This window comes from Typopeltis vanoorti, chromosome 6 (genome assembly GCF_054136105.1).
Source record: "Typopeltis vanoorti isolate ZY-2024b chromosome 6, IOZ_Tvanoo_1.0, whole genome shotgun sequence".
Classification (NCBI taxonomy): Eukaryota; Metazoa; Arthropoda; class Arachnida; order Uropygi; family Thelyphonidae; genus Typopeltis; species Typopeltis vanoorti.
In genome coordinates, this window is record NC_143554.1 from 99,000,909 (window position 1) to 99,013,175 (window position 12,267).

The 12,267-nt window shown below is 35.8% G+C and overlaps 1 protein-coding gene across 2 annotated transcripts in view; it reads right to left on the reverse strand.

The window, feature by feature from the left end:
* Aasdh (Aminoadipate-semialdehyde dehydrogenase) overlaps positions 1–12,267 on the reverse strand; it is a 239,502-nt gene that overhangs the window by 7,876 nt on the left and 219,359 nt on the right. For both annotated transcript variants that reach the window (XM_090395050.1, XM_090395051.1), the window contains exon 14: positions 7,464–7,595. In XM_090395050.1, coding sequence (XP_090251176.1) covers positions 7,464–7,595 — 132 coding nt within the window. The remainder of the gene's footprint in view (positions 1–7,463; positions 7,596–12,267) is intronic.

Here is a 12,267-nt window from a genome sequence, read left to right on the forward strand (position 1 = left end):
AATAGTGAGGCCACCTTCTTAGGAACCTCAATGTCCACAACTCATATTCGCTCCCCTTCTCCAGTTTCACTGATCAAGCAGGCAGGGAGACTGAGGTGTTTGCCACCAGCAATGACCTATCTCAGATCATCAATCTTCCTACCAGAATACCAGAAAACCCCCTCCAATTTGCCAACACACTTGACCTCTTCCTTGTCAGTCCTCCTCTTGGAAACTGGGAAAACAATCTCATACAAGTCTCTTAAGCTACAGAACAACCTTCACCAACCAGTTTACAGGCTGTCCTTTGACACTACAAGGGTGCCAAATGAGAGGACTGCAATAACTTCTCCTCCTTCCCATGGTCCGACTACTCATTCAGTTGTTCTGATCCAAACAACTACTCAAAAACTGGATAATAGAAATGAAGGCCTTCATCCCTTATTCCACTCCCTTCCCCTTCTCTCCTTCCTCCCCACAAAATGTGCCACTAAACACAATAATATATATATATATATATATATATATATTTATATATATATTATTAATACATAACCTGGATTTCCAAATTTATTTTCCTGCATCAAAACACACCCCCATGCTCCTTCCTCCTTCTCTCCCCTCTTTATAAACAACCTTCAGCAGGATCATGAAATTGGAAGACATCCTGGAATCAAAACAAGGTATGTACAAAATTTTTCCACCTCTTTTATTCTGCTATAATTGCCTTCTATACTCACCCATAATGCCCTAAAATATATATACCCCTTTTTTTGAGTAATAATAGCCAATGTATTTAAAATAAGGGACACTCCTAAACAAAAACAGGCTATAATAGCCGTAATTATAATAATAGTGTTTAAGAGGAGTAGCATGGGAATTTTCCCAGAAACTATACCTAACATATATTAGTTATTCTTCTGTTTCCTTAGAAATACAACACAAGGATAATTTTCAAGTTCCATTTTTTTTTGTTCTGAAAACTCCATCGCTATCCTTGAGCACAAAAAAAAAGTTAATTTTTCCAGTGTTTAAAACATTTAATCAGAACAAATACTCTGGATTAGAGATAGATGTTGAAAATTTCTTCACTTGGTTATATTATAGATTAAAGATGCCAAGAAATTATATTTTTGGTTTCATCCTTTATCCAAGTGTAAGCAAGTAAAGTTTGCTTCATGTGAAGCCACTTCATGACTAAGTTATCTGTATGTAGAGGCTAATGACTTCATATCAATTGCCTTAGTATCCCATAATGCAATGCATATATCCTTACGAACATATATGATGCTATGCATTATGGGAAGGGCCACTACCCAGACCAGTCTCAACTTTTATTGAGGTCTCATCAGTGGGAGCCAGACCCTAGATATGATACCAAGGTTCACATACAAACTTTGTTTGCTTACACTTGGATAATGGATGAAGCCAGCAAAGGTTGGTCGATTGGTAGAGCTTCTGCTACTAATGGCTCGCAAAAAAAGTTAAGCAAGTTTGAGTGCGGTTAGTAGTTGGGAGGGGTTAATCGTTCAATGCTCTTGGCACACTCTCCCTCGATGAGTCTTTGGACCCCTTGGAGGTGTCACATAATAATAATAATAATTTCTTGGCATCTTTAATTTATAGTATAACCAAGTGAAAAAACTTTTAACATCTATCTCTAATTGAGAGTATTTTAGTAAATAAGGAGCGACACCTTTTGGGTACTTTTATACATAAATATGACTTCTGTATTACATCAACCTTGGTATCACTTTTTAAGACTTGCAGTCTCAGAATTTACTGCTGTGATGTCTAATGCTGATTCTGTGCCTGTTGTTTTTGAAAGTTATATGTTTTGCTTGTTTATGATTTCAAGGTTTAGATCATCAATTATGTCTTCTATTTGTGCTCCTTTCTGATCTAGTTGTGGGGACCAAGTTGGCCTTTGGCACATTTAGATCTCCTAAAAGGATCTTTGTATCTAACATTGTTTGACTTATATCTGTGTTATCTGGTGATATGCAGTGGAAAATACTTAAAAATGCCATCAGTGATCATAGACCTATTACCACAACCGTTAATTTGCAGTTAGACCAAAAATCACAGACAAAGAGATCTTTGGAACTTCAGAAAATCAAATTAGCCTATATACACAAAACTATTAGAAACATATTGCACTGGCACACCCACTAGTAAAGAACTTGATCAGCAATTACTAGAATTAACTAATAACATATAGAGAGCTGCAAAAAATTCAATTCCCAGAGGAGTCAGGAAAAACAATTGGGTTCTATTTTGGAAAGATCATAATATCAATGCTATAATCACCAAAAGATATATTATCAACGAACAGTTAAAACAAAATAATACAGAAGACAACAGAAAGAGGTTAATAGAATTAACTCAAAACATAGAAGATTAAATTTCTAACTGCAAACAAAAAAAAGTGGGAAGAATTCTGCAATAGATCCAAGAAAAGACTCGCAACACTTGAACATCATCGGATTATTAAATAACGCAACACTTATGGATACTGATCACTCTTCTAGTCAAACATTACTTTAAAGTGAGCAAACTGCAATACAACAAAGAAGACAAAAAGTGCAGGAAAATTGCAAAACAGCTGCTAATAATTCAGAACCTATCCTTCTGAAGACATCTTTACTTAGGACCTCACAATAACAGAATTAGAAATGGCAATTAGTCAAATTGACCCTAACAAATCACCAGAAATTGATCTTATCTTTGGACATATGATCAAAAACATGGCAGAAACAGCCAAAAACTACCTTCTGAAGATATTTAACACTTCCTGGAATACAGATAAATTACCAAAAATCTGGAAAACATCAGTCATTACACCCTTACTAAAACCTAACAAAAATCCAAGTGACTGAAAAAGCTACAGACCAGTAGCTTTGACTAGCACTCTCTGTAAACTACACCAAAGAATAATACATACCAGACTCATGAATTAGCTCTTAGAAAATAACAAGATCAACTTTTACCAAATGCATACAGGTCTCAACATAGTACGGAAGATCAATTATTTATCTTTGACTTTTATCGTGCTGATAATGAGAAGGTTGTGGGTTTGGTCCCCAATGGGCCAGTGGTTTTTTTTTGGGGCTCTGTGTTTGGGCCGTTATTGTTTAATTTGTACATAAATGATATAGGAAATGGCTTGAAGGGAGATATTCAGTTGTTTGCTGATGATGCAAAGTTGGGTAGTGCAATAAAAAATCAAGCTGATGTTGAGTGTTTGCAGGATGATTTAAATAAACTGGCAAAAATAATAGATGTCAGTTCAATGTGGAAAAGTGTCAAGTTATGCATTTTGGGATTAAAAGATTACCAGCTGTGTACTACATTGATGGAATGGTACTCCAAGACATTGATGAGACTAGGGACTTTGGGGTGTTGGTGGATAGGGAGATGAAGTTCAGGGGACACATTGCTAAGGTGTCCAAGATTGCACATAGGATTACTTGGTTATTGAAGAACACACTAACATCCAGAGAAAAAGAGGTTATTATTCTGCTTTATAAGGCGTTGACACTTCCACATTTGGATTACTGTGCTCAAGTCTGGTCACCTGGATTCCTTGGAGATGAGGAGGTTGGTTGTGGAGAGGGTTCAGAGGAGAGTGACTAAGTTGGTGAGTGATGTAAAAAATGCTCCCTACATTGATAGATTGTGGATTGCAGAGGTTGGTTGATAGGTAGAGAAGAGGGGATATGATAAAAACATTTAAATTACTAAACGGTTCTTATAAGATTGATGAAGGGGAAATGTTTCAGCTGTGTGAAAGTGATGGGAGGTCATCTTGGAAATTAAGGAAAAGCATAGTTAACAAGGGTGTGAGAACAAGGTTTTTTTTCCTGGAGGGTGGTGAATGAGTGGAATGCATTGCCTGACTTAGTTGTGAGTTCTTCGTCTGTAAATGAATTCAAGAAGAGATATGATAGATATTGTTTTGATAGTTTGGGTTCCCTGCGATGAGTCTACTGACTCCATGGAGATACCCGTAATAATAATAATATCGTTGCCAATCAGTCACAGATGGATTTCAAGAAAAACCACCAAAGAAGACAATAGCAATTTTCTTGGATCTCATAATCCAAGTCTTCAATCGTGTTTGGAGACAAAAGTTAATAAAAATTGCATACGATACTGGAATAAAGGGGAACGCATTAATTTGGATTTCAGATTTCATGAAAGAAAGAAAAATGAAAGTAAAAGTTAATGGAATTTACTCCAACATGCATCAAACTTGGACTGGAGTCCCACAAGGTTCTGTTTTAAGCCCACTTCTATTTCTCATCTATATGAACAACATCCATCCTCACATAATAAATGACACAAAAATAGCATGCTATGCAGATGATATAGCAATCTAGCACACAAGCAGTAATAATCAACAATCTGAAAAAGTCTTGAAAAATTCAATAAAAAGGCATAGAAAGATGGGCAAAGGAACTTAAATTATAGATAAACTCAGAAAAAACAAAACTGAGCATCTTCTCCACTGACAGAAAAAATAGACACAATTACAACTCCCAAATCAAAATATATAATACCAAAATTAATAAAACAGAGTCTCCAAAATACTTGGGCATAACCTAACCCTAGATGCTGAACTGAAATTTACAACTCATATCAAAATATATCTAATAAAACTCTTAAAAAGTTCAATATCATCAAAAGGCTTTGTGAAACAAAGTGGGGTGCAAAACTGAAGGCACACAAAACTACATATATGGCACTCATACGAACTACTATGGAATATGCCTCATCAATCTGCGCTCTAGCTTCTACTAGTTCAAAAGTAAAACTTGATGGAGGTACAATCAAGAGCAGCAAAAATTATTATAGGAGCAGTCTCATCCACAAATAATTTAAAAGCTCAACAAGAGTGTGGGCTTCACATACTAGAGGACAGAAGAAAACTCTCCACAGTTAAATTCGCTAACAGAATCAGGAGCCAACCACAGGTTTACATCTCACTCAGGACTTTTGATGCCTGGACAAGAAAATCCAGACTAAAGAAATCATGTACCTTACAATACAATCATGCAATTAGAAAACAGATCAACTTAGAACACCTTTCCATTGAAATAAGCAAAAAAAAAGCCATTCTTTTCCACTATTCTACCATAAAACACAAAGATAAACTTCAATCTCCTAGAAATTTGTTCAAAAAAGGATTCACAGCAAGAAAATAAAAGAAAAGGACTTGACACTATACATCACTTAAATAATCTAACACCATGTCATTGCCTATACTGATGGATCATCTGATGAAGTACTCAAGCAAGGAGGATTAGGGGTCTTTCTAACTCTACATGGAGGCAAGGAAACACAAATCAAAACCACAGCTGGCAAAATAGCTTCAAACTTCACTTGTGAATTAGCAGCTCTCAAGTTCTATCTCTCAAATCCAGTAATAAACATTATAGAAGGGATAACCATCTACAGCAACTCAAAATCTGCACTTGAGGTATTAAAAAATGGAAAAACAAAACTCACACAGGAAATTCATGAACAATTAACAACTTTAAATTTGAAAAATAAGAACTGTACACTGCAATGGATACCAGTCCATGTAAATATTGAAGGCAATGAAAGAGTAGACAGGCTAGCCAGAGAAGCAAGATACCTATCTCAAAAATTACACCCACTATCACTAACTGATGCTAACTCTGTCTCCAAAATAACATTGGTAAAACAAACTATCAAAAAGAAGAATGAAATCAGCGAAATTAATGAAAATAGAGAAATAACCACAATCATCACCAGACTATGGACAGAACATTTTAAAGGCGTGAAAATTCATCCAGACGTAGTAGAAGCTATGAAACATGCAAGAATTATCCAAGAGTTGAACTAACACCTGCCCATATCTATTCTTGTCCAGCAATTGAAAAGTAACAGAAAATTCACAATAACCCTATAGAAAAGTCTCTACTCCATCAAAGTTCAACAGATTGCCAAAACAGTTCTACAGATCCATCGTCATATCTAGTGTTCCATGAAAATTCATCGAAAAAACAGTTAATCGAAAGACAATTCACTGAAAAGGCAATTAGTCGAAAATGCAATTCATCGAAAAAACAATTCACGGAATATTTTAACTAAAAATTTCATTAAATTGATCCAGCCAAAGTGGAATTGCTAATATCATTTTGAAGCTTTTCTTCGAAAATGTTATGATAAAAGTGATCCATTTAGAACAAAAACTAAACCATGCAGACAGCTTCTTGTACCAACAACTTCTACTAATTCCACTAAGTTAGAGAGTTATTGTAATACATAATTTGGACACGTTATTTCTTTGTTGCCCTGAATATAGCTGAACTGAAAACTGGTACGGTTCGACATTTTCTTGTAAAAGTTACAAATAGCAAATCTGAATCATATTCACTATTTGAAGCTGTATTTTTTTTCTATGAATTGCATTATCAACGAATTGTTCATTTGATTAATTGCCTTTTCGATGAACTCTCTGGATACCCATATCTAGAAGCTCTTCAACTCGACAACAACAACAACATCACTTTTGGGTCTGGCTCCCACTGATAAGACATCAATAAAGGTTGAAAGTGGTCTGGGTAGTGGCCCTTCCCATAATGCATAGTATTTGCACTTGCACAGAACTGTTGACAACAACAGAGCAGAAAAAGAGATGGATAAATTATCTACACCTGTTTATTACAATGTAGGATGTGATCTATCAACTGAATCATATGAGACCCATCACATATCACACACAAATATTGCCTGTTGTGTTGCATTTCTACTACAACTTGCAAAAAGTCTGGTTTGCAAGAAATTACAAAGAACTGGGTCTCACAAGTCTTTTGTTCAAAGATGCATCAAAAAAGAAGTTTTAAAAGTTCAGAAGACTAGATTAAGAAATTTCCAATTCTTGATGCCCATCTGGATATTGCAAATCTGTCTAGAGAATGGCAAATGAAAGTAAATGGTTTTGCCATTTTTATAGCAGATTTTATTACTTTTAAAAACGTTTTATTATTCTTTATAGTTATATGGCAGTAAAAACAAATGCATTTTAAAAAATTTAGTAAAGATTTTGAAGAGTTAAAATTTTTTTCATTTCTTTTAAATTCATTTAACACACTCTCACTTAGTACAGCATTTTCATGGGATACATTAACCATGTCAAGCAAGGGATTCCTGTATCAGCTCCCCCCCACTTACAGAAAAATATAGAAGAATCTATATTTTTCTATAACAATGGCTATAATAATGGCCATGTTGAAACTGCACATTCATTGCAGTAAATGAAATAACATTTTTGAGATATTCCATTCTGAAAAATAAAAAAGTATTCTATTAGCACTAAAAGAACATTAAAGATATGCTGTTCCCACTGAAGTTAAATTTTAATGTGAAGATGTTTTGTAATCCAGGTATAAAGTAGAGAAGTGTGGACATGTGTATTTTAACTATTTTTAAATAGAAATTAAGAGTAGACTTACAATTATACCAGAGCTTGAGAGAAGGGAAACTGTTCCATCAACACTTCCAAAATAAATTCCTTTTGATACAATGAGTGGAGAAGAAAACACAGGCTTCCCATAGTTAACTTTCATAAGAATTTTACCTGATTCCTGCAAGTCAAAATAATTGAAAAATTCATAATTCATATTATATATAAGCATAATGCTTTGTAAATGATTTCATAAAAATCAGAGAAGCATACTATTCATAAAATACTTTCTCCTGCTTTAAATTAGTATTACAGAGTGAAATTCTAGAATTCACCATGTAAAAAAGAAGAAAAATGGTTTCTTTTTGATAATGGACATCATTATAACAAAAAATAACTAACACCAAGCTTACAGGTTGTAATAATTATTTAATAAAACCCACTAGGTCTGGCATTCCATTTCTCCCACACTCATCACATCACTGAATGGGACAAGAGCTCCATGCCATACATAGAAGACAACTTCAATGCCTGCAACATCAAAGAGGTTATGATGGTAATCCACTCAACAAGGCACTCTCAACAGAAACCAATAAATGATTGTCTGTGACATTTGGAAGTCACTTATCAGAACTTTAAATATAGGAAAACTTCACTTAACACGAATCAGATATGTACAATAATCAGTTAGAGCGATTGAGTGAAATGATACTATTTTCTTGCTTTAAGCAAGTGATTAATCAGTTAACGCAATTTTTTTACGTTATGCGAAATTTTTTGTCGCCAATCTGCAGCGAGCGGTGGCACTTGTCAATGTAACAGCCAGTGGGTGGTGGCAGTGGTCGGCGACAATCAGCAGTTGACTCAAAGCCATCATTGCAAGTGGACGTGCAAACTCCGTTCTCTTGCTCAATCACTTTTCCTTCATTTTGCTTTAATATAGATACCTATAAGGCTTTATTATATTCAATCCCTGATATGGAAAAGAGAAAGACTGACAATAATAAAAAGAGAAGAAAAGTAATTATGTTAAAGGAAAAGCTAGAAGTCATTAAGAAACACGAAAGTGGCGCTAATAATACAATGATTGTGTGAAACCTGGGATACAGTGGGTCTACAGTTCGGACTACATTAAATAAGAGAAAAGAATACACAGAAAAGTTGCTACTGCTATAAGTGCAAGGAATATTCAGGCAAAAGGCTCTCAATATTTTTACATCATTGAAAGAGGCCTAATTTCAAGAATGTGAAAGCTTTACTACAAGTTCAGGATGGTTTGATCATTTTAAAAATCGAGCTGGACTGCATAATGCAAAAATAACTGGAGAATCTGCTAGTGCTGATAAAGATTCTGCAGTCAAGTTTCTTGAAGAATTCCAAAGGTTAATTCAGGAGAGTGATTATGAAGATCATCAAACACAACATCGATGAAACTGGTCTCTTTTGGAAGCATATGTCAACAAAAACTTTCCTAGCTAAAACTGAAGCATCTCAACAAGGATACAAAGTATCCAAAGATCATCTTATGCTTTTATTAGGAGGCAATGCAGAAGGCGACTTTGAACTCAAGCCTATGTTAGTTTATCATGCAAAATCCAAGATCTAACATTACTGAAAAAATCAGCACAATTTGAATTTAATGAACCTGGATTTAATGAACTGGATAATAAAGATGTCAGAAACTTGCTCGATTCTGATTCAGAACAGTTAAGCGAGAATGATCTCCTTCAACTAGAAGAACAGCATGCATATGAAAAAAAAGATAAGGAGCGCAAACATGAAGAGAATGTTACAGCTAAGAAACTAACTGCAAAATAACTTGAGCTAATTTTCAATCACATTGAACATGCTAAGAAAATTCTGTTTGATGCAGATCCTGATATGGAACGAAGCTTCGAAGTCCGCTGAAATCTTTATAAAGCGATCGCCAGCTATCGCAAATTGCATGACAAGATGAAAAAGTCGAGTACTATTCAAACAGCTTTACTTAATTTTATTTTGTAAAAAAAGTAACTCAATCAAATGTTTAGACATTAAATAAAAATTTAAGCAATTGATTTTTATTAACTTTGATGATTTTATTCTGAAATAAATTTTTCACTGTAAAATTACACTGTTATTTTTTTTTTAGATTTTTTTCTACTGATGGATGAATTATAATTATTCTTATTGCTTATTGCATTCGCTTAGCATGCATTAATTGATGGATTAATTAATCAGTTAAGTGGTGTTTTCATGCAAACTATCGGGCACAACTGCTGAACAATGACTATGTGCCAGCTTCCACACTCCACGTGTTTCTGTTTTACTTGTCTTTTTGTGTAATGGTTCCTACACATTTGATGCTTTTAGTTATGTAATGATTAATATTTAATGCTTGTTGTATATTTGCATGTTCATCCTAACCCAGATGAACTCTTTCCTCATACTCGACATTCCAGAGGTTAGAAACTATCTTAGTCAGTCGCCTCTGAACCCTTTCCGACATCTCTTCGTCTTTCTGAAAACCAGGTGACCAAATCTGGGCACAATAGTCCATGTGTGGCCTAATCAAAACCTTATACAGCAGAACAAGAAACTAAAAAAAGACTAGTAAGTTTTATTAAATAATTATTATGACCTATAAACCCAGTGATAGTTATTTTTTATTACATTAGTTTTTTGGTCAAAAAAATCCCCATACTCATCATGAAAGGTACATAAACTAGAACAACTAAAATGCAAGAAAGCCAAACTTCTGAATCAAGTTATGTTTCTAAAAAAATGTAGGAACAATAATATAATTCCAAAGTTTTTACTTTTCAAATTTCATTTACATTGTAGAAGAGCTAAACAGATCTATCGAAAAGTGTTGTTAGTTATGCTATATGAGAGAATACAATCCACAAGGCATGCACTGAACCAAGTTTCATTGTGTCTTGATTTTCACCACACTCAATCTAACTGGACAGATGATCACCTATGGTCTTGTATAGATAATATGATCAATGCTACTCACAACAAAACTTATCTAACCTCCAAAAAAAACAGGCATATAAAAAAATGTAACGCTTTGTATGAGAAGATTTTAGAATCGAGAGCTGCCCTACCTGATGAAAAGGTACTATTTAACTTTTCTGATCACAACTTGACATCAGCAGAAGCTAGTATTTTAAAGAAAGAGTTCAATTTTGCAGTTGTGCCAGAGCACATCCCTAAAATAGATATTATTTGCAACATAGAAAAGGCCCTTTACTTGCAACCTCAACCTGTTGCAAATGACAGATTCTTCTTCTTCTTCTGCAGCTTCTCCCACTTAAGTGGGGTTACTGTTTGTTATGAGTCTCCTCCACACCTTCCTGTCTTGGGCTGTCACCACATCCAAGTTCTTCATCTTCAAGTCCTCTTCTACCAGCTCCCTCCATCTCTTCTTTGGCCACCCACGCTTCCACCTTCCTTGCACATCCATCTGCATGACCCTTCTTCCCACATATTCATCCTCCCTCCTCATCACATGACCAAACCATCTCAACCTTGCCTCCTGTATTTTCGCTCCTAAGTTCGTAACTTTCACTGTTCCCCTGACATAGTCATTTCTCAGATGATCCTTTCTGGTCACACCGCACATCCACCTAAGCATTCTCATCTCTGCTACTTCCATCCTGCTAATGTTATTTTTCCTCAGGACCACAGTTTCTATAGCATATGTCATAGCTGGCCTCACTACTGTCCTATAAATTTTGCCTTTCAGATTGATCGGCACCCTCTTATCGCATAACACTCCAGCCATCTCCCTCCAGTTCCTCCAACCTGCTTGTATCCTGCATCCCACTTCCTTCTCAGCTCCTCCATCTTCTTCCACAGTTGACCCTAAGTATCTAAAGTCTCTCACCTTCCTAATGACATTTCCTTCCAGCTCCAGATCTGTCTCCTGGCCACCGCCCACTGCACAACACATATACTCTGTCTTACTTCTGTTCAGTCTCATACCTCTCTCTTCCAGTACTTTTCTCCATCTTTCCAGTTTAGTTTCTGCTTCTTCTCTTGAATCTACACACAGCAAGATGTCATCTGCATACAACATTGTCCAGGGTGCATCTTCTCTCACCTACTCTGTTACCACCTCCATAACAATATTAAACAGAAACGGACTTAATGCTGACCCTTGATGCAAGCCAACTGTTACTTGAAAACTTTCTGTCTGTCCCAGACAGGTCCGAACACTTGTCTTCACATTTCTGTACATTTCCTGCACCAACCTGACATACTTCTCCGGCACCTTCTTTTCCCTTAGACATCTCCAGACTTCTTGTCTTGGCACTCTATCGTATGCTTTCTCCAGATCAATAAATACCAGATGTAGCTCCCTTTGTTTCTCTCGATATTTTTCCATCATCTGTCGTAACCCAAAGATAGCATCTGTTGTTGATCTACCAGGCATGAAGCCAAATTGTTCCTTTGCAATCTCCACCTCCTCCCTCAATCTACCATCAAGAACCCTTTCTAGGATTTTCATTGTGTGGGACATCAACTTTATTTCTCTGTAATTTTTACAGTCTTGTGCATCCCCTTTACCCTTGTAGATGGGGACAAAAGTACTCTCCCTCCATTCCTCGGGTATATTTTCCTGTTGGCAAACTTTCATGAACAGGTCCCACAGCAGGTAAATTCCCTCTTCCCCCAGTGCCTTCCATGCCTCCACTGGAATTCTGTCGGGGCCCACCGCTTTTCCATTCCTCATCCTCTTCATGGCCTCCGTCACTTCCATTCTACTGATGTTCTGCACCATCCCCTCAGAAGGCTGCCCATCTCCTCTGTGAGTCCTTGCATTTTCCTCATTCAAAAGTCCCTCAAAGTATATTTTCCATCTGTTT